This window comes from Haliaeetus albicilla, chromosome 10 (assembly GCF_947461875.1).
Source record: "Haliaeetus albicilla chromosome 10, bHalAlb1.1, whole genome shotgun sequence".
In the NCBI taxonomy this organism is placed as follows: domain Eukaryota; kingdom Metazoa; phylum Chordata; class Aves; order Accipitriformes; family Accipitridae; genus Haliaeetus; species Haliaeetus albicilla.
In genome coordinates, this window is record NC_091492.1 from 21,993,790 (window position 1) to 22,021,662 (window position 27,873).

Consider the following 27,873-nt stretch of genomic DNA (forward strand, 5'->3'; position numbering starts at 1 on the left):
GCTGGCTGCGCCAGGAGCGAGCCGGTCCCATCCGTCAGGAGCCCAGCGGCCGTCGGGCCCGACAGCGCAGGGAGCACAAGGGCCGAAGCCATTCCCAGCTGCTGGGCGAGGGTGCGATCCTGACGGCCAGCCCAGAGGAGCAGCCACCGAAGGATGTTTTCCTGACCCAGAAGGGATTTCCATGAAGGTTTCCCAGCGGTGATGAGATGTAGGGTGGTGTGCCCCTGCTCCGGGCAAGCATGGGGCTGGTTAGCGTGAATTGGAAGGAGCAGGGAACGCAGCATCATGATGGATGGGGAGACCCGGCTGACACTGTGAGCCGGTCCCAGCATGGGGATGAAGAGCTCTTTGCACAGCCAGGGGACGAGGAGCAGGTTATCAGACAGTTATAAATAAGCTACTTCTCCTCCCTAGGAATAGGCAAGATTTCTCCCTGTATTGCCTCCAGAGCACGGATTTTGAGGGCACACAAAACTGTCGGTCTCTCCGGCTTCTCCAGATCTAGGTCAGGTTAATTTGCCGCTTGTTCTGGTTGAACGGAGCCGAGACCAGCTCTGCTGGCGGCGGCGCAGGGGAAAAGCAGCCCCTGAATAGTGTGTGCCGGATGGGGTGCACCCCCTATGTGCAATGCATCGCCTTGATGCTCTTGGTGGGGGGGAGGTGACCCCAAATCTGCTGCAGACCCCTGAGAAGCAAGACTTAGCACCCTGCAGCACATGCTGACTACCAGGACACCAGGGCAGGCTGCAGGAACAGCTCCTGGGGCACACATGATGGCAAGGATAGGGACTGAGCTCCTGAAGATGCTGTCCTTACTGGTATTTATGGAAAAGTTTTTTAGAAAAGAAACAGAAGTGAAAATATGAAAATGCCTGCATGCAGCAGGGAGGTGCTCACGGGCAGCCTCGGGTGTCCCAGAGGGTGAGTATTCCCTGGGCAATCAAATGCAGCACACAACACCATGGACAAGGTTACTCTTGCCAAGGAGAAGACAGGAGTTCAACTGAAGCAAGATGCTACCAAGATGGAAAACAAGAAGTGTAAGGGCTGCAAAGCACTTCTTCAAAGGGGACCAAGATCAGGGAGGCTGTGGAAAACCCCACGGCATCACCAGAACTGGCAAGACAGTGGGGTGGAGGAGCAACCTGGTGGGGACCAGGAAAGCTGAGGATGCTGCTGGGTGCTTCCTCCTGTTCCACCACTCCAATGCAGCCTCTCGCTGCCGCCACGTGCACCGAGTTCTTCCCCAGAGGGCTTAATTTTTTTTTTCTCCCTCCAAACCTTTTAGCCATAGCCAGGGTAGGGGAGGCAAGCACGGGCAGGCAGTCCTGGAGCCAAGAGCAGCCAGCAGCAAGGCTGGCCAAGCCCCAGACACACATGGTGTGAAAAGCAAACTTGTGTCTGCCCCCCCCCCGCCACCTCCACCAGCTTTAAAGACAGAAAAAGAAAAGAAAAACCACCATTAATCTTCCTACACCAATTTAACTGGACTTCTTTTCAGGTCCCGGGCACAACAATTTTTATCCTCTAATCTTGCCAAGACCTTTTTTTTCCCTTTACAGCCACCAGATTTCAGCCTGCGACCGGGAGGGTATGGGGAGCAGAGGGAAGGCAGCAGGGCTGGGGGCTTCTCCTCTCCTCCCCAGGGCAAATCCTGCTAGGTTGTGCTAACACATGCTCACAGCATCAGCGAATACAGCAGGCAGTGCGTGTGGGAGTCACTTGGTAATATGGCCACAACCACCCAAAATCAGGCTGCAACCTGAAAACTCCCTATCCTCACTCCTGCTTTTGAAAATCCCCCATTTTTCCCTGTTGCGGGTATGCGAGGGCCAGGTCTGCAACACCCCAAGCGGCAGGAGCACAAGCACTGTCACAGCACCTCTTTAAATGTGTTTAATTAGCATACAGGGAGCTTAACACACCACCTGATACCAGTCTCAGGGCGGGATACCAAAGAGGTATTTCTTCATGCATTAGAGGGCAGGGAAGGAGGCAGGACAGGTCCAGCCAGCGGGATGGGGCTGGAGGAAGCTGGAGCTGTCCTGGAGAATCCCTGCAGGCCATGCTGTGGGGGGCTGGATGCCTGCAACCCCTTCAAATTCAGCACCCTGAGTCCCAGAGCTTATGATAGGCTTTTATTTGCTACCCTGTCTCCCATCCAGCACCTTCCTCTGCACCGCAGGGAGCCAGGCACCCAAAGCCAAGCTCACCAAATCCCGCATCCTACACCTTCATCCCACCTTGGACCCACCCTAAGCCAGCTCCCCAGGACAGGGATTGCCTGGCCTCCGTGGCAGAGGGGTTTTCTGTGGTTTTAGTCTGCTCTGTGATTTCACCCAGGAATGCTACAAGCACCATCTTGAGCCTGGACTGCCAGTTTACCACTAGTTGTTCAGTATGTGTACAAACTGTATGTGCATATGTATACGCAAGCCATGCAATTATGGTCTGGAACTGGTGCTGAGCTAAGAAGCTCCCTGTGGATCGCACTCCCCCCAAGAAACTTCCTATTCCTACACAATGCAGTGCACAGTTTATCTTTCAACCCAGTGCCCTTGCAATACCTTGAGTCCTTGAAGAAAGCATCACCCCACCCTGCTTTAAGACTTCTGCTTACGGGCTGCTTCCAAATATTGCAAACTGGGCTGACCACATTTTCCACCATCCAACTGAAATTATATACCTCTCTCTACACCCCACCATTTCAGTCCTAAGCTTACCCTCAGTGTAACTTCCCTCTTGAAAACGGGTAGCCTCCCTGCTTTGGTACCTTTGAGTCTCTCTCCAGAGAAGCTTTGGTAGCTTCGAGTCTCTCTCCAGAGAAGCTTTACCACCAGAAAAATTAAAATAAAAGCCAGGCACACGTACATTAGAGTTCTTCTCTTTGCAGTCTTTAGTTTACACCCTCTGCTTTGCATGGAGTCACAATATTTCGGCTGAGGCGAATTAAAGGCTGGGAGCTGGAGCACAATGGCTCTAAAACCAACAGAGCAAAGCTCCAAACCAAACCATGCTAAGACAGCTATTCGCTTTGGCACAAGCTTTTGTTCAGCTTCATTGTACTGGGAATCGGGCGTGATGGGAGAAGTTTGCCAGGATTTAGTGTGACAGCACAGCTCAGAGAGCAGGGCAGAGACCTGGGCTTCGAGTTAACAGCAAAGGAGAGAGACGAATACCAGTATACCACCATACCTGGGGTTCCTCCTCCCCTTGTTTAATACTGGAAACCCAAGAGAGGGGCAGAATGTTTCAGGTTGTCGTGAAGAGGTTGGCTTGAAGGTCATGCAGATGTTCAGGAGTATCACTACCTCCACAGCCAGTGGTAGCCCAGACTTAGCTAACCCTCTCTAGGGAAGAGTACCAACTCTTGTCCCATGCCAGAAGGACACTTCTAAGGATGCTCTAGGAGATACAGCTGCAAACAGCAAGCTAAAAAATCATTTGAATCTTCTTGTTGTATTCAAAGCCTTGCCTGACCACTGCATAAATGCAGGTAGGTTTTCACATTAGCAGAGTTGAGAAGCCAGAGTCTATCCTGCTTCACATCAGACACCAGCTCCACCTCATGCGTCATTCCTCCATGAGTCAGACAAAAGTCCCAGCACAACTTCCAACCCCCAGCAAGATTGAGAGAAGCAGATAAGCAAACAGGAACATGTTCAGCTGTGAAGAAGTAACTCAATTTTGGGGCCTGAGAAAGGAAAACAAAGCAAATAAAGAAAACCACCAGCATCACTGCTTCACGGTTTTCTCAGAGACACCCTCACTGCCTGTTGCGTTCACCTGAACTCAGCACCTGGGTCCCAGCTAGGAAGGACCTAGGGAACTGAACAGCTACCTCAGAAGCTGCCTTTGCACCAGGAGCTTGCAGAGGGAGATGAAGACCTGAAGAACAGGTCTTCTTTTCAGCAGTGCCTATCAGCAGCAGTGCTTTTAACCTGTGAGTGGAAAGATCCAACCCGCTGCTCCCAAAGAGCATTTGGGCTTTGACTTTTCACCTTTTCTAACATCAGTTCTTCAACTGGGTGTCAGGGCTGCGAGACTCACACCGACAAAAGGAGCAGCTTGTGCAGAAAAAACGACTCCCAGCAGGATCCTGTTAGTCTTGGAGCTGTAAGGAAGTTTTTAAGCACATCAAATTTTAACCACAGCTTTTAGAGATTGCCTTCAAAACCAGGTTTCAAATGCAGGATGGAGCATCTCCCTGCTGGGGAAGCACAGGAACCAGCACAAGGTGACGCAGTGCAGCAGTACAACATCTGACAGCCAGGAATCCTGTATCCCGACTTGTCTACATATCAAAGAGAACTGCTTGCTTCAGCTTCGCTCCGACTTCTCTGCACTGCCTTTGTGAATCTTAACTAGGTCTCTTGACCATTTCTTTACTGGCCCAGGAGAACTGGGTAGGAAGGGGAATAGTAGAAAAGGCAGGGATGACTCAGGATGCCACAGATGCATCATGAGATACTGGCCCCTGTTCAGCATGGTGGAGGTGGTGCAACACCTTGTGCTACTTGAACGATAAAAACAGGCGTGACAACTTAAAGGGCATGGATCCGGCTCCATCCAGCTCAAGTCTATTTGCCTTAGGCTTGATTATTCATGGCAAGTGCACAGAGAGACTTGGAGCAGCTCAGCAAGACCAGACCTTAAGAATAAGGTGCCTGAGCATGGTCTTTCAGTCTGATGCAAAGCCCTGACTAGCACTGAACCCCCAAAGCCAGATTGTCCTTTGATGATGAGCTAGCAAGAAACAACTGCCCCAGGATAGCTTCAGGGTGCATCAGGAGAGCGACAGCTAGCCTCCAAACAGTGCACGGAAGCCAGGGGATCCACAGGCACTGCAAAAGGATGTTCAAACTTGCTGGGAAGAAAGATGGTACCGGCACTGCTGCCCAGCCAGGTTCCCTTGGAGAGGGCAGCATTGCAGGATGAAGACAGCAAAAAACCCCCTGAAGATGTGTATACACCTTGAGCTACATCACACAATGTGCGGAGCCCCTACCTGGAAAGGGGAGGGAGATGCTTCCACCAGAGAGCTGATGGGTTAGCTCACATAGGACCCCACACTAACCCGGTGATCTCCAGCCCGTTAGCCAAGAGCTTCTGGGAATCCCAATCTACTCCAGGACGACGCGATTGTGCATACAAATACTGTACTGAGCAGGGAGTAATGGCTAAGAGAGCACCCTGCGTCCCCTTTTCTAATAGGCACTGACACTGCAGGTTAGCTAGCTCAATCTGTTCTCATTGTTCCCAAAAATGCCCAGCTCAAAAACCCCCTACTATTTCGGTCATTTCTAGTTCCTCTCCAGAAAGCAGCAAATCTGGTTGGGAGCCAGCTGAGCAGTGGTGTTTAATGGATTGACTCGTCTATGGATTTCCTTAAAAAAAAAAAAACCCTCCAAACATTTAAATAAATAGAAGACAGGATTAAATAAATCAGCTTAAAATTACTTTTGAGCCATTCCCAGTTATGTCACATGGAGGAAATGCATCACCAGGGTCCTTTCTTCACTGCTTTTTTCAAATATTAATAAGCAGTGTAATTGCAACATGACTCACTGCGATCCCCTGCCAAGCTGGAGAGACTATCTGCAAGATGCAGGCTTTCTAGAGCGTTGCAAAGGCAGATGTGTGCTTGGGGACTCTTTTGGAAAGGTTTGCATCATAAGCAGCATGGTATGGAAAATGGCCAGGCAGTCGCTTGCCTTTGCAAGTCATTCCCTTGCTTCCTCATTCCCTTCCCTCCTCTCTTAACAACCCCTTGCACATGGGATTTATTGTGGGGTTGGGGTTTGATGCCCTGAGCGTGTAAGGCAAAGCAGATAGCGCCTGATTTTTATTCCATGAGGAAGGTCTGGGTTGAGAAACCAGCTGGGATCATTTGCCGCTCTGGGCAAGAGGTATCCAGCTGATGGCAGAACTGCTACCAGTGCCTGGGCCAGCTGTGTGCCGAAGCTGCCAGCCTCCCACCCAAGCACTAGAAATACTCCAAGGATGCAACGGAGAGGGAGAGAAGACAACAAAGACGCCAAAATTGAGATGACTGGAACCAGAGAAGAAGGGTGAGGAAGAAAAACAAGGAAATGGGAAAATGGTGCAGCACCTCAAGAAAAGAGCAGCCTGGGAGATGAAGAGCACTGCACTGTGAGAGCAAGGCGCAGGCAGGAGAGCGAAGGCAGAGCAAACTGGCTCACTCATTGCTGCCTGACTTTCTTTGCTCACTTCCAACCCGAGCAGTTCCCAGCCAACCTGATGCCACTGGGCATCTACTGCAGCCCCAACAAGCAATGCTGATGCTGCCCTGCTAGCAGTGGGTGCTGCTTAAGCACCTAGTGACTCAGATTTTGCAGCGCTGGCTGGACACGATCCCCCTCGCATCTCTACAGAGCCAACACAAGGTGCCCAAATTCCCATTCACCAAGGACCTGACCACAACCCAGCCCCATGGGGAAGACACCAGCTTTGGGACCTGAAGCCCCAGCTGCCTTCCCAAATTTTTAGAAGTAGGCTTTGAGGAACCAGCTCTCAGAGATGGAGAGGAAGGTTTATACAGACAGAGGGTCCCAAACACTCCAGCCTGGAACTGGCTGGGCTTTCAGCCAGGCAGTTACCTGCAGGCTCTGCATTGGGTATTCTTCAGTTTAGTCAACAGGGTTAAACTTCCCAGTGCCAACACTGGACAAGCCTCACAAAATCCCTTGGTTCAACCCTCAAAATTCAAAGCCCAGCTAGATGTGGAGACAGTAAGTTTTCAGGAGGACTTCTACAGCAGCTGCAGCACTTACCTCATCAGACTCATCTGAGAGGGTCCGCAGCAAGATGGGGAAGAGGCTGTCAGTGTGTCGAAACATCTAGAAACAGAAAGACGGACAGCATCAGTCCTACAGGCCTCCTCACCCCCTGCTACAGGACCCCTCACCCTGGGGGAGGCTGCTGAAAACTTCACCAGCATTTTCCATCTGAACTGGAGAGCTCTTCTTCCTTAAGCTACTGAGTATCCAGCAGCCAAAGCCTTCTCAGAAAAGGCAGGTGGACACACGGTTGCAATGCTGCCGAGATAATTATAGCCAATTCAAAAGCAAGGAACAGGCTGGGAGCAGACAAGCTCTGTCCCACAGAGGAAGCAGCAGGCTTGCATGTCAAGTCCCCAACCTACCTTACGAGGAGTCTTGATGTACAAGTGGTAGAGCCATTTCAGGACTGCAATTCTGGTCATCATCCCAATGGACATGTCATGAAGGTGGCAGTCCAGCACCTGAACTATTCCATCCAGGTTCAGGGTCACCTGGATCCTCTCAGAGCTGCACAGAAAGGAGAGAGGCCGGTTCAGTGCTGTAATGTCCAACTCCTCGCACGGTGGGCAGGTCTACAACACACCAGAGGCTGCATCAAACATCTCAGCTAAAAACCCTAAGAAACATCAACTGTCCCCTTGGCCTGCTCCTGCCCCATTCAGCCTGGTCACCTACATTTCTTACTCTGTGCATCCAGATCTGCTCATGGCAAACCCAACAACTGTGCTCATGTCTTCAAGAGTTATGAAAGCCAGGAAGCAAGCTCCAGGCTTGCAAGCCTGTGGGGTCATGGCTGGGCATGGCCAGGTTTGCCCATGTGGCATAGGCACATTCTGACTGGCATTTCAAGATGGGGAAGCACAATGAGAGACACAGCAATGTACCAAAAACTTGTTTTGGAAGCAACAGAAATCTTCCAGGCTTCAAAGTTTACCACTTTCCCAAAACAGCTGGTACCTACGCATGACAAGACCCCACGCTAGATGAATCCAGTACCTTGGCTGTGTTGAGAAACTGGTCCGTATTGCAGTCACCAGGTTTGGGGTTCAAAGACTAGAGATCCATAAAATGCACTCAGAATCCAACTCAAGTTTGACCAGCTCAAACATCTGCAGAGAACATCAACCCATGTGTCCTCAAACTCCACTAGCTGGGGCCACCCAACCAGGTGAGGACATCCAGTTTCCGCTAATCCCAGCAGACTCATGCTGAGGACTGCAGATGGTGTCCTAGCTGGCAGCGTTTTTGGGGTGCAGCTCTCTGCTACAAGACTGCTGTCCTGGTTTCAGCTGGGATAGAGTTAACTGTCTTCCTAGTAGCTGGTATGGTGCTATGTTTTGAGTTCAGTATGAGAAGAATGTTGATAACACTGATGTTTTCAGTTGTTGCTAAGTAGTGTTTAGACTAATGTCAAGGATTTTTCAGCTTCTCATGCCCAGCCACCGAGAAAGCTGGAGGGGCACAAGAAATTGGCACAGGACACGACCAGGGCACCTGACCCAAACTGGCCAACAGTGTATTCCATACTGTGTGACATCCCATCTAGTATAGGAACAGGGAAGTGGGGGCAGGGAATTGCCGGCCGGGGACTGGCTGGGTGTCGGTCGGCGGGTGGTGAGCAATTGCACTGCGCATCATTTGTACATTCCAATCCTTTCACTATTTCTGTTGTCATTTTATTAGTGTTATCATTATCATTATTAGTTTCTTCTTTTCTGTTCTATTAAACCGTTCTTATCTCAACCAGTGGGTTTTGCTTCTTTTTCCCGATTTTCTCCCCCATCCCACCGGGTGGGGGGGGGAGTGAGTGAGCGGCTGCGTGGTGCTTAGTTGCTGGCTGGGGTTAAACCACGACAACTGCCTTGAGAACATCATCTTGTTTCCCAAAAGCTGTCCCAAAAGATGAGGATAACTCTTGGTCATCAAGCAGGATGAAAGCAAACAACTCCCTTAGTTCACCAGGACACTGCCTCTTTTAGAACACTGACAGCCTGCAGAACCTTAGCTCTTGCTCCCTGGTTTTTCCCCAAATAGTTGGGACCTGCACTGGGACAGGAGACCCCAACACAGAAGAGGTCATGTAATGGCATTTTTTTGTCCTGTTTGTGATCCTGACGTCTACCTGATGGTTTCCCACCTCAACAGCAAGGACGTGGGAAGTACCTGTCACATGAGACTAGGTTAAGGAGAGATGGTTGGACCTGAGATGGTTGGAGCAGACCTCCAAGAGGTATCTGCATTGAAGAGCTAAGTCACTCCTGTCTTACTCAAGCTACTGAATTATTCAAGGCTGGACCAGACTCTTGCTGATTTTTCTAGCGTGCGCAGAGCTGCTCTGCCTCTTGTTTGATAAGAAATCCTAAGGGGCAGATTTCTCATGGTATAATTTGCAAGGAGAGCTGTGGCTTAATAGGATTTGATCTTCCCCAGGACACACGTTGTAAGGACGAGACGAGGAGTCTGCAGCCCCTCACAGCCCTGCAAATATCTGACTGCTTGAGGTGCCCCACGTAACAGATTCTGGGGTCTGCAAATTGCATTTCGAGTTGGAATAAGTTTTGCTTTGATGTTGCAAACAACAGCCGAGGGCCAAATGCTCAGATGTGCAGAACTGAGGGGAAGAAGGCATCCAGAAAATGGGGAGTTTGGGAGAGATGTCCAAGGGAGCAGTGTACTAGGCCATTTAAGCCAGCCTGAATGAGCCCTGTATTTGGTTTTCCTGCAAAACCTGGTTTTCTTGCAGCGGCGCAAGCCTGCTACCCACCTGGCACGGGGCTCCCAATGGAAGAGGAGCACGAATCCTCAACCCAATTACATCTCCATGCCAAAATACACGTTGCCTGCACAGGATGGGGAAAAAAACCTCAGGGTATTGTGTGTTTTCAGAGGGAAGCAGCTGAAAGGGTGGCACACAGAGAAGTGGCGCGTGAAGCCAGCCAGTTTGGAGGTGGCCTCAATGCTGTCACATCCACGAGCTCTGTGCTGCCGCGAGGCAGGTGGGGAGGACACAAGGCGGCATGGTTTGCCACAGCACCCTTAGAGGAGGATGCTGAACTTCTGCCAGCACAGCAACAAGCCACTTCCAGCCCAGCTTGAGCCAAAATTGCTTGTGAAAACCCCTTCCCCAGTGATGCAAAACCTCGGCAGAGGCTGGGTGGCTCAAGCCAAAATCCACCCGAGCTGACCGCAGGAGGTGGCTGGCAGCGCCGGGCTCACCTCGAGTCAGCCAGACCCCAGCCATGCCATGTACCACTGCCCTGCAGCTCTGCCAGGCCCAGCTCCTGCTAAAAGGCATGGTGGCTGGGCAAAGGTCCTTGCCAGTTAACCTCTCCCTGCATCTGCCAAGAAACGTTTTAGGCAGGTTGCTGGTGGAGAGCAGGTCCTTTACTCGGCACAAAACCAGGGCACCATTCTGAAAGGCAAGAGGTCCGATGAACAGGTGAAATTGGGCTAAAAATCCCCCACCGACCATGCTCCTCTGCCTCCAAGATGGAGCGGCACCAGATTCCCGTGGGCTACCACCTTTCCAGGGGGGAAGGCAGCAGCCAAGCACGGTGAGCGCTGCTGTGGCTGCAGCTCCAAAGCAGGCTCACAGCTCGCCCCGGCTCTCCTTAATCCCCAGGCACTGCAGAGCGAGAGCAGCAGTAATGGCATTGCATTAATGCGATCCTCTGGGCCTGCCACGCTGGCTCCCAGCGCCAGCATCTGCAGCAGGGCAGATGTCAGATGCAATCGCTTCCATCTAACCCACTACCCCAGATTCTCCTCTAGAGGATGAATGCGGCCCCGGCCTCGCCTCTGTGGCTCGCCTGTGACAGCGAGAACACGTTTGTAGGGCGAATTGAGCAACAATGGGAGCTATACCAGGCTCTCACCTCTGGATACTGGTAGTTTTTGCTCAAGCTGAGCGGTGGGGCAGGAGACCCCCCCCCGTACATCCCCCCGTCTCAGAAAGCATCCTCCAGCACAGGAACAAAGCTCATTTTCTCACTGCGTTTAACCCACAGTGATGTTTTTCACATGTTTCCATGTCCCTTATCAACTAATTTTCTCATTTCTCCCCTTTCTTCAAGGGCTTCTGCCATCTCTCTCCTCAGCGGTCGCCTTTTCTCTGCCAATGCGTGAACTGTCATCTCCCTCCTGGCCTCCTGCCCAGCCCAGCTGCTTTCCTGACCCCATTTGCAGACAAGGTTAAGGTCTAGGCCGGGCTCTAGCCTTTAAGTGGCCTTGCCAAGGGTGGAAATATTCAGGTTCTTTCATTGTGGTCCAAGTCACAAGGGCAGCTCCCATACGGCCTGGCAGCTGTGCTGCTCAACAGGATTGAGCCAGCAGCCAGGAGGTAAATAGCTCCTCTCTGCTATTGGTCCCACAAGCTGTCGCTTTCTTGTCCTCCATCACTCATTTCGGCGCTCTTGGCTTCCTTCTGCTTACTGTGGTTTCCAAGTACTGGAAGTGCCCACAGCACAAGCGCAAGCTGATCTCCCAGGGAAGCGATGAGGCTAAGGTCTAGGCAGAGGCATCCAGTCCAACAAGCTGTAGATCACCACGACAAGGGCTGGGGCAGTGTGCCCGAGGTCCCCCTCCAGCCCATCCCTCCAACTGCGTGGTGGGAGCAGGGAAGGGAAGCCATCTCCTTGCTCCAGGCTGGAGAGGAGGGCCAGGAGGAGCCTCCCCAAGAAGACACCCTGGACCCGAAAACTGCAGCAAGGCAGACTCCGCCAGACAAGCTGCTGGAGAACAGGACTTCAGGGCAGGTTTAGTGCACAAGCTCAAAGCAAGCCATCATGCTTGCCTTCGGCCAGCTATCCCCTGGGTGCAGCAGGGCACCCAGCACCATCCCTACCCTCTACCCAAGTGTTCATCAAATCGATGAGCTCCACAGCTCACCGGCTACACCCACAAGGCGTGCCAGGCTCTGGGCACAGGGCTATGGTGACTTCCAGCACAAAACAAGCAGCAGCCATTTTAGCTTTGTACTAAGCCCTAACTACCATGTTTAAAAGTCCAATTTAAATGCAGGCTTGGGCAGTTTAGCCACGTGGCAGCCGTCTGCCCTTTCTGCAGAGCAACAAGCAGCTTCATGTGTCCATGTGCTGCTGAACACCACCCAAAACAAGAAGCCTTCCTTGCATCAGAAGGACCACAAAAGCTCTTCTGGAGCCCCCATGTCACTTATCTAGTTTGGCGAGGGATCGTGGTCCCATCACCCTTGTCCAGCTGCCATGCATCTAACCCAGGCAGCCCTGCTGACTGCTTGCCAGCCGTTCCCGACCCTCCACACCCAGCAGGAGGGTTGGGAAGTGGTCTCACACTGTCCAGGTCTTGTACTGAAACACCGATGCAGTTACAAGTGCCTAAAAGGCACTTTCCAGCTGTTTTGGTCCAGCGCCACAGGATAGATGCCTGCATCTTCTCATGCAGCAGCTCAGATTGACGGAAGGAAGCCTGGGCTCTGCTCCAGCAGCCACGCTTCCACCTCCCCTTCCTGATCCAGGCTCACACCAGCAATCGCAGCATCGGCGGGGTCAGCTAGGCCACGGGAAGGCTCCGGAGCCTCTGAAACACGCTTCTGGTCTGCTTCCAATGACAGTTTTTGCAGAAGCTGGAAGCAGGGACCCCCACCTGCATGGGGAGCCCCACTCCAGCCCTGTGCAGCCAAGCTCTCCCAGGAGCCAGTTTCCGTCCCAGCACAGACACGGTCCCCATTTCCTAGCGAATGCAACCAGGAAGCTGGCAATTACCCTGGAAGTATTTTGGATTGCCAACAGCACGTTTTAGGAGCATGTGTCAGTTTGTGGCCATAGGAACGTGCCCAGCATCCATCTATTGAGCATTCAGACCTCGTCATCTTCTTGGATGGCATCTTCATGGAAGACGTCCCTCTGCAGACACTGGGCCGTGAGCTCCTCCGCCCCTGCTGACTGAGGTCCTCCTTTCACCGCTGCTGCAGTGCTATCCCTCTGCAGACGGCTGCGCAGGGAGGGCAGGAGAAGGGGGCGTGAGAGCTGGATGCCTGGCGCCGGGCCATGCTCCATCACTCGCTCGCCAGGGGAGACTGGGGGAAGCAGGGAGGGGAACGAACAAAAACACAAGCGAAGAGTGACTTCATCTTAAAAGGCAGCTGCAACTTCCTCCGTGTGCAGGCTTTCCAGCTTTTCAAAGCAATGCAATGGTTTCCTGCGGTCCTGTCTTGACACCCAGTGGGCATTCAACATGCAGGCAGCTGCCTGCTCCCTGGTGTGAGTTATGGCTGCAACTGGCTACGGGTGCCAGCTCTCACCTTCCTCCGGCTCCAGGGCGAAACCAGACAGCCTGAGCAATAGATGGAGCACCAGGCAGATGTCCAGGGCTCCTGTCGCCCATGTACAGCCCCCAACCCCGTGCCAGTCCCCCAGAAGACGTGCCACGGCAAAAATGTTTCAGGTCCCGACGCTGGGCCAGCAGAGAGGTCACACAGGGTGGGGAAATAGGCTTTGGGGCAGGTAAACCCTAGGACAAAGCCTGGAGTCTCCTGTTTAGAAGGGCTCAAAGCACAAGTCCCGCTGCAAAACCAGGTCTCTTAGAGACACGAAGGGTCTCTCGCCTGCTGTCCCAGATGGTTTTCCCCAGTGCTTGGGGAGCTGGCAGACTGCTTCAGCTTGGGCAGCCATTCTGGCTCTCAGTGACACTGTGACCAAGTCACTGCAGCTCTCCCTGCTTCTGTCCCTCTTTGATATTCACTCTCTCTCTCGCCCAGGTGCAAGCTCTTCAGGACAGAGACAGTTATCACTTGTCCTCCTGGGCTTAGCACCTCTCCTTTTCCTTCCCCTTCCCAATTTCAGCCCTGTGCACACCCACTTCTGCACCTGGTAAACTTCAAGGGCTGAGCAGGGCCAGGACACAGCAATCACAGGAAAGCCAGAGAAAACCATTTAAGTCAAAACCCAAAATCTAGGCGGAAATGAAAAGATCTGTACTTTCAAGAGAGGAAAAAATGAAGGGTATCATTAAGATGAGAGAGTTGCTGGGCTTTGCAGGGGTGCAAAAAAGGAACGGAGGGTACAGACCATCAACCTGAAAAGCTGACGCTTGCATTGCTCTGGGATGTGTTACGATGGGCATCACCTGTCAGTCTTGCTGGTAGGATGCAGCTAGGGTAACGCATCCTATTTTGGGGATCACAACAACAAATAAATATCTGCATCAGCACAATAAAAGTGTTGGAAATCATGACCTCTGACGAAAGGAACTACAGGCAGCAGGAGGAAAGGAAAGATGCGTTATAAGAGCAGATAGATTTGTCCCCAGATTCACTGACAGCTGGATGGGAAGATATTTACAGGAGAGATGATTTACACAAGATATTGGGAGAGATCATGCTGGGCATGGAGCTGCTCTTTGCAGGCCTGGGGCTGACTAATGCCACCCCCCAAGGGTGGCAGGAGGACAGGCTGGCAGCAGATGCTGCCGAGACCCCTTGCCTCTCCAGGAGCTGGAGCTGGACAGTGTGGCCCCAGGTGCTGCCCCACAGCACCGTGCCGTGGTGGGCTGCCAGGACTGCAGCACGGAGGACTGTTGTACCCAGAAGCAGGGTCAGCGCTCTCCAAGCTCTTCTGCCAGCCCCAGACAGCTCACATACCACCTTCTCATGAGGTGTCTGCACCTCTGGCAGACCAGCACACCGCTGTTCCTCTACCACTATTCCCCTGCAAAGGCAGGAGGGAACCAAATACCTCCTATTTTGGCCAAGCTAGAAGAGCCATAACCAAGACAACCATCCACCTTCTCCCCACCTTCACCCTATCTTTTAGCTGAAGTGCCCAACCATGGGAGCTTCAAGACAGGCGAGGTGCACAATCCCAAGTGCACAGACACTTGCTGCCTCACCAGACCTCCCTGGGGGACTTTGCAAGGTCTCCTGGGTGGGGGACAAATATCTCAGTTTACCATAAAGTCAAGACATTTTGGTGCAAATGCATCAGAGAAAAGCAGTCTGCTCCTAGAGCATCCCCAGTCATCCACCCCACTGTAACCCAGGAGACCCCAAACTGCTTTCCAGCCCTGACCACCCTTCCCTGCAGCTTTGTCAGCATCTGTCAGTTGTCGTCTGTACCCCTCGAGGCCCTCCCTTGTTCTCAAGCTGCTTTGAAGCAACAAACAGACCCTACCTGGTTACTGTGAAGACACTGCTGTTGCTGAAGTTGGAGTCACCGGATGCATCCAGAGAGCCTGGGGGGGGCCAATAAAAAGGAGACACGGTTAGTGGAATGGCAGGGAAGGTGGACAGCAGGACTGGGAGGCTGGAGAGCTGCATGACCTTCTGCCAAGACATTACCAGCCATCGTCTGAGGGTCTGGGGACCCTGAGGATCCCTTCTGCCTGCAGTGAGCATTTTAGACTCCTTGTCAAGCTCTTCTCCACTACCAGAGGTACTGGATGGAGCTGGTACAGGACGGCACTTATCCAGCAAAATGCAGGCTGCACAGCTTCAGACCTCCGCCCCAAACTGGGTCTCCTTATCTGTAATAATGACCCAGATACAACCTTACGATGGTTTCAACCATTCTCAAAGAAGGAGCTCAGAACTGCAGAGCTGCCTTCCATCGTCCGGATTTCAATGCCTAGAGACACCACACAAGCATAGGAAAGGCTGAATCCAACCCAGGACATCTCCACCTGGCCAGGTCTCCTGCGGTGTGACTCCATGTGGAAACCAAGCTCCCCAAACAGCTTTCCAGCCTAAGCCCCCTGCTAAAACTGGGTCTTACAAGCACGGCAACAAAGCACGATGGGATGAACTTGAATCCTCATGCCCCCTTGTGCCAACTGCCTCTACTCACACACGCAGTGGCACCACCACATCAGCACAACCAGGGAACAGAGCTGAGAGTTTGCAATGCAAAAGCATCACAGGTTGATCTGATCCTGCCTGCTTCAAGGTGCAATCCTACCCCAAAGGGGTAGAGATTAAAGCAATTAAACTTTCTGTTGATGTTTTAAAACTCTTCTCCAATAGATTTTAATAAAAGGAGGTACTCTTGGGACAAATAAGGAACAAAAAAGAAAACTTTTTGCTGCTGTTCTATGGCACTAAATTTTTCCACCCCATCCCATCCAAAAAACCTGCTGCATTGGCCGGGAATCGAACCCGGGCCTCCCGCGTGGCAGGCGAGAATTCTACCACTGAACCACCAATGCTGCCCTGTTACTGTCTCTGTGCCCCGGCTGCCTGCTCCTACCGGCCCCGCACACTGCCACCTGCCTGCTGCCCCACACAGCTCCCTGCCTCCTTGCCATCGACCCGGCTGCTATTGTACAAGAAAACCCCTCAGCCTTTTAATTCCCACCTTCCTACTCCCTCTCACGGCAGGAATTCCAAAAGCCGCTTGCGGGCATGTTACAGAAGAGCACTGGGCTGAACGTACAGTCCCAGAAGAATACAACAGATTACCCACACAATTCAAATGTTACACCTATTTCACATGCCTGGACCACAAAAATGTGCCAGAAGTAGCACTCAGTTATCCCAGGACAACAGCATCAAAGGGATGCTGGAAAGCTGAAGCTGCTGCTGTTTTTAGGCATCAGTCTACCAGGACCCTCTCCATTTAGTTTCTTCTCACTTGAATGCTCTTCCAGGTCTCCCGTCCCACTTGCAAACTTCTGCCTTTTCTGTTCCAGAAATTTTAGGACTGGGACAACACCCACATGATGGTCTCTAGAGCACCATGAATCTAGAAAGGACCCAAAATTGTTTTACTTTCTGTTCGTTACCCTTCCCCAACACAGACATCCTCCACGCATGTGTTGATGCTCTCCCAGAACTAATACAGCTCTCTGAGCTCTCCTTTGGGTGATGGCAGCTCCTCCCAAACCATCCACTGCAGGACAGGTGGGCTATTCTCTTCCCATGTTATGTAGCGAGACACTAAACACTTAACTATAAACAATCTTTTTCAGGTCAGCTTAATCACTAAGTCAAAGTGAAGCACAGTGAGGGGATGGGGATGCTCACCAGGGAACGCAGCACTGCAGCACTGCTTGGGCTCCAGGCCAGATCAACGACCCTGCTACGCAGACAGCACCAAACGTGTCTGTCTCAGCAGAGGATCATCTGTGGAACAGGACTCCAAGGCTCAAAGAAAGCACAGAGGTCCCATATGCCCTGAGCTGCCCCAGGACACCAAACCAACTCAAGAACTTCTCTTGAGGACCTTCCCTTGACCTTCCCCTGAGCCACCTCTAGTGGCTCAGACCAACGGGGACTCACCGCTGGATGCTGCCTCTGGCTTGGAGAGAGACTCCTCTGAGGTGGGCTCTGCAGGTAGGGTCATTGACTGCTTGGCCTCATCCATTTCATCATCCTCTGGGATGACCAGCTTCATCAGGCTCTGGTTGCACACGTTCGCCACCTCCTTGATGTCTGAGTGGAGGCAGTGTAAGGAACACGCAGTCCCACACGTGGCTAGGTGCCACATCTGGCCAGCCACGCAGAAGCCACCGCAGCCCCACCAGGGCTGCCCCAGCCCAGCTACTGCAACCCCCCTCACATCCAAAGGGCTGGTGTGGGTTTTAGCACTTGACAGGAGGACTTCTCCTGGCCCTCTCCAGCTGTGCAGCTGGCCCTGCGCCCCAGGGGCAGGAAACAGGCGATTCCCTGTGGGTTGCTGCAGCAGGAATCGGAGCAGCTCCAAGTTACAAGGATACTCTTCTTGCGATCATCATAGGAGAGACACGGCAGGACAGCAGTCAGGATCCCTGAGGAGTAAGGCAGCATCACCCGGCCAGCTAGCTGGATGAACTCCCTCATCCAACACATGGCTGTCAGCTGGATCAGGTCATCTGGAAGACATGGGACAAGCAAAGGTGAGGGAAAGGACAACACTGGCAGCTGAGCAAACTCCACAGACCAAGGACCACCTGCAAGCAGAGAGCTGCCTCTGCTCCATCCAGAGTCACTAGTCCAGAGAGACCCTAGTCTGGGACAGTTTAGTCCCAGAAGAGATAGGTAAGACCTGAATCTGCAGTGAGGCTGAGATTAAACACAATCTTTAGGTTTCGGAGTTAACCCAGTTCAATCCGTAATCCAGGCTTCCCCATTTACAAGTATCCTGTCAAGCTTCCCAACACACAAGGATATTTCCTCTGTCACACCTAGAGCAGTTGTGTGTCTGGGTCAAGCGTTGCTCCTAGAGTCGGGGTTTTGTTAACCTCCCCAAATTCTGAAAAAGGGAGCACTGCTGGGGCAGTTAGCCGAAGCAAGGCCAGATTTTAGGGTTAAACAATGTAAATTTATTGGGCATCAGTTTAATCAAGAGCAAGCAGTCTCGTTCTATTTCTATTCTTCTATCTCGCAAGAAACCCACTCCCTTCAGCAGCGTTTAAAGAGCAGTTTAAGCTCAATAAGCACAGCTCAGGGACAAGATCCTTCTCAGGAAACAGATCCAACTGCATCTGTAACCCTCTGCCACTGCCTACACAGCAGACCTGCAGGAGCTACAGTGCAGCACTAACACAAAGCACCAGGCACATCACGTTTAACTGTCCTGCCTATGCACCTAGTGCCACCAGAGGTTAAGACAAGCCCCTAAAGAGATCCCTTCTAGATGTGCTGGATAACCACAGCCAGATATTTTACTTCCAGGCACCTCTGCTTTGGAGGATGCCAGACCTAAATTTGAGGCTGGGGGATGAGCAGTACAAGAGCAGTAGTGCTAACCATGAGCAAGCTGCCTGTTCCCCGCTTTCAGCAGGATTTGCACGCACAATGACAAAGGAAAGGCAAGTGGGTGAGCTGGTGAACAGCCCACTGGAAAGCTCCTGGCCCGAAACTATGGTCGGTACTGCAAACCTGGAGGCGGATGCTACCGCTTGGTCCTGTGCACTCACCAGCCGCCTGGCAGTGAATCACCAGGATATTGGCCATTTCTGCAAACTTGACGCTGGAGGGATTCTTCTTGATCTCCTTGAGGAACTCCCCGAGAGCCACCTCACACCTGCAGAGAGGCAGAGCAGCTGGTTAGCGCTCAGTTGCCCTGGACCAAGAAGTTATGGAGACCAGCCTCCTACATGCATACATAAAAAGGATGCTGGTGGCACAACAGGCGTGCCTCTGCACAGGGGCAGGGCCAGGAAGGACAAGGCTGACAAGCTCGCCCTGGCCTAAGGCAGAGACAGCACACAACTGCGAGGATGGAGGTGATGATGACTGTCTGGAAGCTCCCTGCACCTTCCGACAACTGCCCTAATAGCCACAAAGGCTCTGTTGAGATCGAGGTGTGCCTGGGGTGGGGAGCACAGAGGGGAGCAGGGGGGCAGATGATACCCAAAGTTTTCAGCGCTTGTTCCTCAACACATGGACACTGGGAAACAAAGAAGCAGGGAGGACCCAGGAGGGCTTGGCAGCAGGATAGACCCAGGCCAGTCTCACCACTGACTTATGCCCTACAAAACAGGTCCAGTTATTCTCTCCCAGCACAAGAAGCCAAGATTCTCTGACCTCCCTGAGAATACCCAACCACTGCTGTGCTTCAAAATGCCCTTGTCTTGAGACCAGCAATGGATCTCAGGAGCAAGCTCGCAATGCTTGCTTCTCTTCTCCATCCAGGAGATGCTGGGTTGGTGCTCTATCTTGCTGAGAGAGGCTCGCATGCTGCAAAGCTTGTTCACAGAGCTCAGAGCGCATCCTAGAAGCACACATGAGCCTCTGCAGCTCTGATATTGGGTGCAAGGGCTGAGAAGGCAACAGCTCAACCAAGTCAAAACAGTTTGTCCCCCAGCACAGACCACGGTGTCCTCCACAGCCATTCCAGCCACATCAAGCTAGGGAAGAGAAGCCCTTGCCAAGGACACTTTGATCCACCGACCAAGACAGCTAGATTGCTGTCTCCCACCACGCATGCAGGATTTTGCTGCAGTTATACGGAATTGTTGCAAGCAAACGAAGAGGGTGATGGACAGATGGCGAACAAGACACAGCCCTCATGCCGGACCAGCCTCCACACTCACATTTTCCGTATCTCCTTGCTGTTGTCTCCCAGGATCTGGAAGAGCCCGTCCAGGATTTCTGGCAGATAATCCAAGAGGTTGATGTCAGGCACAGACTCTAAGACCAGGATCTAGCTCAGGGGAAGAATAAGAAAGAAAAAGTGAGTTTTGGAGAAGCTAACATCACTAGCACAAATCTGGTGCAGTACTGAGGAATTCAGAGTTGCGCTGTGTGGGATGGGGGGGAAGAACAAGAGAACAGCACAGAGCTGCCCATCTCAGAAAGAAGCTAGGCTAGCACAGGAGGCAAGCAATCAGCCTGCAGTGTTGCTACGTTTCCAATCACCACTCTGTAAAATAGAGCAGGGATCAGGAATGACTGCCAAGATGCATGCAGACAGACCTGGGACAGCAAAAAGTACGGCTGAAAGAGTGCAGCAGCACGCATCTCTCCCCAAACCCCAGCCAGGTACTGAGAGCTCCTGTCTTGCACAGAAAGGTGAAAGCAAGTAGACATCCCTTGCCTCCTGGAGAACAACGTCCCTCCATCACCACTGGGTGATGGAAAGCAGCCTGGCACTGTCCTTTAGGAGACTATAACCTCTAGACCACAGCATATCTATTTTTACAAGCAACGCTTTGATGGTATTTTCTAACTTCATGTGCAATGTCCTGAACCAGGTTGGCAGAAATGCAGTATGATGTCCCCGTGACTGCAACAGCAAGGTGACAGGGAGCTGGCATTTTAACCTAGCAGGTGAAAAAAATCTGCCAGCTTAAAAAACCTGCCCAAATAAATTCAGGTGCCTGAGTTCACACATCGCCATGGATATCTGCTGTTTGCCCAGAGACAGGATGCTGACAGGTCACAGTATTTTGGAGTTCAGACTGACAGGCACACGTGGCGCTGTGCACACCTACCCAGGATATGATGAACTGCCGGGCATACTGGTTGTTGGAGTAAATCCTCTCGCGCAGCAGTGGGATGAAGCCTACCAAGTCAAATTGGTTGCTCTCTGTCACGATATCCTGCAGAGCCCAAGCAGAGGGTGTTAGGAGGGATGGCCACCACCCCGCACCCCCGCAGCCACCCCCATCCAGCCTTTTTAAGGCACATGACAGGAAAAAGATGACAAGCAGTTGATGCATGTGTCTGTGGGTCAGGAGACCTGGGGAGAAGGAATCACATGGTTTATTCAGGCAATGAGCTAGTAATCCCCCTTGGGCAGGGACTAATGCTGAGTGGGACCCAGAGAGGGAGGCTCTTGCCTGCTGTGTGCCAGCCCAGCTGAACAGGAGGAGGACGGGAGCTTCTCCGATTGATGCGTCAGAGGTATGTTGCACACATGAGCAAGCACCTTTGATGTAACCATGTGTATCAGGGGCGGGAGAGTCCCCTGGCTTTAAAGCTCTTCCTACTCACTTGGTGAATTTTGCTGCTTGGCTAAGTCTCTCACACCAGTACGGTGGAGCAGATCTCCCAGCAGGAAGGTTTGCAGCAGGTGATGCAGAGACCGCATTAACTGCTGCGATAACGAAGAGGAGTGAGGGCAAGATCTGGCAGGGAGCCACTCATCTCTGAATAGCAGAAAAGGAACTGGGAGGTCTGTGAGAGTAAAAGCCCGTTGGCAGGCAGAACAGGAAAGGGAACCGAACCGCCCACCCCAAAGCAGTAGCAGAGCAGCTCCACTCACATTGCTACTCACTTACGGAAGGGAGGAAAAGCAGAGGAACAGCCCTTCTGCTGCCTGGGACAGGGCTGCAACCCTACTCGGACTAAAACATTGCTTCCCCAGACACCCGGCTCCCAACAGCTGAACACACACGTGGCACTGCGATAACCTACCAGCCCCTCACAACCCAGGTGCCTGAGACTGCCACCAGACCCTGAACCTAAAAGACTACAGTCAGCGAGAGAAAGAAATGTTTTGACAGTAGCCATAGTACTGAGCTGGGACAGTTTTAGCAGCTGCAGCCTCAGGGACTGACACATCCCCAGCCAAGACATGCCTGCAGCCTGCACCAAGGACTCTCAGGAGAGAAGAAATACCTTGAGAAGCCGATCGAGGAGCTCCGAGCCGCTTTTGACATTTGGGTCAGGATCAGCAGCCAGCTGTGAATGACAGAAACAAGAGCCATGGCAGCAGTGGGTCCCAGGTCTGCTCCCCACTCTGCAGTGGGGCTCCCAGGACTGTTACTCTCCTTTGGCGTTTACAGGGATGAACACAGAGAAGTCCCTTTATCTCCAACTCCTCATTAGGCTCCAACAAATTCTCCTGAGAGACATCCTAAGGGAGATATCAAGCACCCATCACCTCCCCCAGCTACATGGGTTTTCATAGGCCAACAGCCATGCTCTTAAATGGTAGAGAAATACAAGTTTCCAGTGAAAAGCTGCAAAGACAGGCATACGTAGATGTGTTTTTGACACTACAGAACCCACAAAGCCGTAGAGCTGCAGAGCCACCTTGCCTCCAGCAGTCCTGTCAACCTTATTTCCTAATACCACTCAATAAGGAGCAGGAAAATATATTCTGGAGATGAGGACAGAAAACAAGGTATCTTGCAGTGAACTTTAGCACCCACAACATCAGTGGCCAGTGTGTTGCTGCAGAAACTGCTCATTCAGTCCCTCAGACCTGCCTGGGTCAAAGCAAACCAGTTTACCTGGAAAAAAAACCTTGGACAACTTGGTTGGTTTGACCCAGAGAAGAAAAGGACTAGAGAATGAATCCTACTTCTCCAGTGTGGGAAAGAAAAACACATGGGGGTTGAGAGAAAGCTTCTTACCTTGCTGAGGCCATCAAAGAGCACGTTGAAGTGTGGGAGAACGGAGCCCCTGGCCACCTTGACAATGTTATAGAGGGCTTCGCAAGCATAGTACCGCAGCCGACTGTCGGCGTCATTGAAACACGTCAGCACCGGCTCAATTAGCTCCTTCAGGTAGAGTCCAGAGTCCTGGTGGACAGGACGAGACTGATTAGTTGAGGACCATGCCACAGGGAGAGGGAAGAGATGGCGCTGCCCTGGAACATACTGCAAAAATTCAGGCCCATAACGGCTTAGTGCACCTATGCTGGATAGGATTTATTAATGAATTTTGAATTTTATTATTGAAATTATTCAATTATATTATTCAGGTACAGTGAGAGTCACCTGAGAAATTGTTTCAGGGAAGTCTATACCAGCAACTAAAGTGATTATTGCAGCTGTACTTGGCTGGTTTTGATTCCCACAGATGCACAAGACATTTGGGCAGTTATTCACCACCCACTCCGAGCACCTTGCAAATCAAGAGGGGCTGCCTCCCCCAGCACGCCGTTCATCTCTGCTGGAGACTGGTCCACAGAGAAATCTGTCCCTGCCTCTCTGCCCTGCAGGCAGGAGACGAGGCAGGTCCCCAACAAAGCCAGTGGTCACCAGCCCTTGCAGCAGTCAGCTGGCAGCCAGGATTTATTCCACTCTGCTGGCTGGTTTTGGTGTAAACCCACCCACATTTCCAGGACCAGGGGGAACATCCCAGACAGCAACAGATCAAGCCCACCTGCACCTTCAGCTAAGCAAAGAAACCCTTGGTCTGTTGGGCTACTCTTTGTAATGTCAAGAGCTGGGGAGCACAGAAGAGCTGGTGATACACTCTTCACAAAAAGAAAGACAACCAGCAGCCCCAAAGCACCTTCCTGCCCTATTGTCTCCAGAAACACCAACTCAACCGTGGTCCCAGCTACCAGAAGAGGAGCAGCTTCAGCCTATGCAGCTGCTTACGGATAAGGAGATACAACAGCTTGCGGAGTTAAGGTGGACATATCTGTCGGATGAAGTGACTATAGCACTAATTCCCAAGCAAAATTCATATTACATGCTGAAGTTTGTCCCCCTGCACCATGCAAGGGCCACACTAGGCTGACCCTAACTCTGCTCAGAAGCAAAATATAGTCATTAATGAGGTTGCTCCCCAGCCCAAAAGACTTCTGCTTGAAGGATTCACCAGCACAGCAGGAGTTTCAGACAAACCCAGAAGTGGAGACAGAATGTTGGCTTGTTTTGAAGTTAAAAACCCCCTACTTTGGGGAAACAGGCTGGCATTTCCTGAGTGTCTAGCAAAGGAGATGGTAAGAAAATCAACAATGTGCAGACTAGCAGATTAAAGAGCTCAACTCCAAGTTTTATCAGTGGCCCTCAAGGCCACCAAAACCAACTCCATCCCCCAAAGCCAGCTGTACTGGCAGCTCTGGCAGCACGGAGTGCCTGCCCCTGCACTGTGCAGGAAGAGAAGATGGGTTACGTGCCTGGGCTGAGGGCAGAGCAGAGCATTGCTCATCCCAGGAAGGAGGATTTCACAAAGAGATTCTGCATTTTAACAAGAGAATGAAAACAGGAGTACTGCTCAGAAGCTCCCGGCCACCAGCGTAAAGGCAGTTAACGTAAAAGCCGTAAGGCTTCAAAGCATCTGCTCAGACCGATCATGACTCTCATTACAAGGGGAATAAATTAATTAAAATCTACCTCGTAGCTCTTCCAACAGGCACAGCCTGCTCTTCCCAAGCCCTCTGCTTTCGTTGACATATACCTTACTACGGACCAGGTGGAAAGAGTCCCCTTGCAGGCGCTTTCAAAAAACCAGCCGCATGGTTTGACTCAAAAGCCCAACGGAGCCATGAGCCTGCAGTCTGTGCTCTCCTCCACAGAGATCTGGATGCTCTGGCATAGCCCTGGAGGCAACTTACTGAGCTTGTTCTTGTTAATGAGAGGAAAGTTATAGAGAAAGACCTTAACTGGGACAGAAATCAGCCAACTTCCCACACAAGGGGCGTCAATATAACACCTCCAGAATAGGACTGAGCAATCCACACGTTCAGCAAGTAAAACTTCTGCCGAGCCCAACAGAAAGCTACTATCTCAGGCTAATGCAGCTTGACACTTTACACCGCTTGCTTACTTCGACTATGACTCTGCCACCCTTTGGCCCATACCTTGGCCCTGCTTCCCAAAGGCCCTGCCCGCACTGCTGGAGCCAGATGAGCTAGGGGGGAGAGAAGGAAGGGCTGCAACTCTTCTCAGCTCTGTTAACGCAAATTAGTACCCAACCTGCCGAGTCTAGTCCAGCTGCTAGAGACAGAGAATGGACAGATGCACTTAAACCACACCTAGGGAGCTGCCAAGATGTGACCCAGGCCAGAAAGTGCTCCTGTGTCCAAAGGATGTGGCTGGGCATATTGAGGAAACTCAAATACAACCCAGCCATAGGCTGCAATGCAGGGAGGGAGCTGCAGGGCCACCAGCCTGAGTCTTCCCATCACGCTGACCCAGGAGGAACTGTTGTTCTCCCACCATAACCCACAGAAGCCAAAAAACCCCACCTGCACCTACCTTGCCCAGGGCAATGGAGCAAGCGGCCAGGCCAATGAGTCCCCCTTTCCGGCTGTGGGGGTGCTGGGACAGTGCAAACTCCTGCGACAGGATCTGGATCACGTGTTTGATTTGAGATGTGTTGTTCTGAGCCACAAACTCTCGCACCAGCCTGGGGAGAGAAGAGGAAAGTACCCAGGGGGCTTTAGGTTCAGCCCGATACAAATGCTCGGGAGCTTGGCTCCCCGTGGCTGTCAGAAACAGGGACGTTTAGCCACAACAAATGCCAGAGAAAGCAGTACCAAAACAGGGAATGCTGAAGGAACCCGCAACTGAGACCAGAGCTCTCTCCTCCTCCCCACTCACATCCACAGTGGCTCGCTGCCCTCCTACTGGTCCCAGCCTACAGCCTTCTACACCATTCATGAACTCCCAGCCCAGGATGGACTCTCAAGACCCACCTCAAGCTGTGTGAGACCACCAGGTCTTCAAACACCTACTCCAACAGTGAGGGTTACGGGGGTCGTTTACCCCCAACACAGCACAAGACGGCAGCAGAGAACTGCTCAGCAGGCACCAGAAGCGCTGGTGGCTCGGTAGGGAATTGTTGTCCACCACGCCCATGCCCAGTACTAAGATTTTGGACCTTTCCAGCCACCCACACATCACTTCAGCTAATATTCCACATATTTAAATATACTACTAATAGTTCATTTAAATATACTCTTAAACAGCACAAACCTTAACAAAAAACCCACAAGGTTTCTATATGCAATACCTCCTCCTCCCCCCCAGAAACTTGCAGCTCGTTACCCAAAGATATTTAACGCATCAGCTGTGCTTAAACGAAGAGACCTGTTACGCCACCAGCCTACACAACTGCTTCAAGGTCCCAGGTCACCCAACCAGCCCTTCAGCCCCAGCTCCCCTGTGGCAGAGCCACTGGCCAGCCAGGGAGGCTCAGGCAGCTGTGCAGGCAGCTGTGCAGGCAGCTGTAGCATTGGTGGTTCAGTGGTAGAATTCTCGCCTGCCACGCGGGAGGCCCGGGTTCGATTCCCGGCCAATGCAGCACTGTTTTTCCCCTTTTTTTCTTTGACTTCTATCCATAACGTGGACACAGGAACCTCAAAATCTCAACCTAAATAAGGATCTTTACCTTAACCTTCAAAGAAGGTGCAAAAGCTTCCACTACCTAACTCCATATGTGTTTTTTTCTCTGGCACTATATTGAGTCTCACACTATCCTCTCCCAGGTAAGTACCACCAGCCCATCACCCACTTTATAATCCAGGAAACTCATTACAGAAGATGTTTATGAACATTCTCCTGCAAAATGGTTAACGCCAGCTCTGTTCTCACCCTGCTCTGAGCAAAGCAGCTGCCCCTTTTCTTCCCGGGGGCATTACACAGCCTCTCCCTCACTCTCCCCACACCAAAGCCGAGTTCTCCAATAGTTACAGCCCAACCCACACTCATAAACTGCTGCTTTAGGGCAAACGGCTCCATCTCCAGTCCCACCCCAGCAGCAGGCTCCAGCACAGACCATCAGGGTGATCCTTTTACTACCTAGATTTAACGGACAGAGTTTTGTTTGAACAGGAATAACTTTACAGACTTCCTTCAAGAGTTTAAAGATTTAACTAATAAGACAAAAAGCAGCGAAAAGCAATGTACAGCATCAGAGAGTCTGCAAGCAGCAGGAGCTGCTCCCACATTACTGGCCAGAGGATGAGAAAGTACCTGAGCTGAGAGGCAGCGAGTCCCTCCTCACTTGATGCCATAGACATGGGAGAGACGCTGCTGGTGCTATTCTGTGATGGGTTTTAGCTGATCTAAACCCGTGTATCTGTAGAAAGCTGGCCCTTACCTTCCTCCTCCTTATACCCTTCCCAAACTGGGCTTCCAGCTTGATTGGCTGAACCGCCTGACCCCAAATCAGACTTTGGTTGGTATAAGCCAACCACAAAACCCTAATCCTGGGGCAGAATAAATCAGAGCAGAGCTGCTTGGATAAGACAAGGACTATCAGCCCTCACAGCAGCAGCAAAGGGACAATTCTTAAGTATCCCTGAGGCTAGAATTATGAGGACAGACGGCACCTAAGAAACTATTCCTATAAAGAAGGGAAAAAATAAGGGAAAAGTAGACACACAGATCAGAAGAAGGACCTGGCAGGCTTGGGTTTGTACCTGAGCAAAACACCCCATCCCAAAAACCATTTTTCTCTGCTGCCCACGTACACCGTCCCACACAGGACCCTCCACGTTCCAGGCACATGGTTCCCACCCCACACCCCTCCCACGTCTCCCGCTGAGCCCTCAACAGAGTGGCTCCATCCCCATGCCACTGGCTGCCAAAAGTGGCTCGCTGCTCCCCTCGCAGGCTCACCGTAACCGCATCTCCCATGCAAAACTCACCCTCCGGCTTGGAACATCGCTCCCAGCCTTGTACTGTGCTGTCCCTTGAGGGGATGCTTCGGATCTCCTCCATGAGCTGAGCTGTCAGGCAGTGCCCAGGGAGGATGCAGTCCCTCCCAGGCAAAGCCGTGGACCAGTGCAGCACAAAACACCCAGACCAGCACAGTGAGAGCGAGAAAACATGCAGAGAACGTGTATGGGCAACGCTAGAGGGGGCACAGCCACGCCAGCAGACACCTGCAGACCCTTGTCTGCGATGCTCTGAAATGAAGGCCTGAGCTCTGCCAAAACAGCAGCGATGCAGGAAGAACTAAAGGCAACACCCAATGGCCGCGGGT

At 52.0% G+C, this 27,873-nt stretch overlaps 1 protein-coding gene and 2 non-coding genes across 3 annotated transcripts in view; 1 reads left to right on the forward strand and 2 right to left on the reverse strand.

Moving 5' to 3' along the window:
• VAC14 (VAC14 component of PIKFYVE complex) overlaps nt 1–27,873 on the reverse strand; it is a 65,670-nt gene that overhangs the window by 36,680 nt on the left and 1,117 nt on the right. Inside the window, exons 2-12 of the mRNA XM_069793828.1 lie at nt 25,140–25,290; nt 22,560–22,727; nt 21,820–21,882; nt 20,691–20,798; nt 19,791–19,900; nt 18,672–18,778; nt 17,490–17,624; nt 17,053–17,205; nt 14,951–15,011; nt 7,166–7,310; nt 6,795–6,860 (exon numbers count right to left, since the gene is read on the reverse strand). Coding sequence (XP_069649929.1) covers nt 6,795–6,860; nt 7,166–7,310; nt 14,951–15,011; nt 17,053–17,205; nt 17,490–17,624; nt 18,672–18,778; nt 19,791–19,900; nt 20,691–20,798; nt 21,820–21,882; nt 22,560–22,727; nt 25,140–25,290 — 1,267 coding nt within the window. The remainder of the gene's footprint in view (nt 1–6,794; nt 6,861–7,165; nt 7,311–14,950; nt 15,012–17,052; nt 17,206–17,489; nt 17,625–18,671; nt 18,779–19,790; nt 19,901–20,690; nt 20,799–21,819; nt 21,883–22,559; nt 22,728–25,139; nt 25,291–27,873) is intronic.
• TRNAG-GCC (transfer RNA glycine (anticodon GCC)) lies at nt 15,910–15,980 on the reverse strand. The gene has a single exon. It is a non-coding gene; the product is annotated as a tRNA-Gly (tRNA).
• On the forward strand, nt 26,116–26,186 carry TRNAG-GCC (transfer RNA glycine (anticodon GCC)). Its single transcript has one exon. It is a non-coding gene; the product is annotated as a tRNA-Gly (tRNA).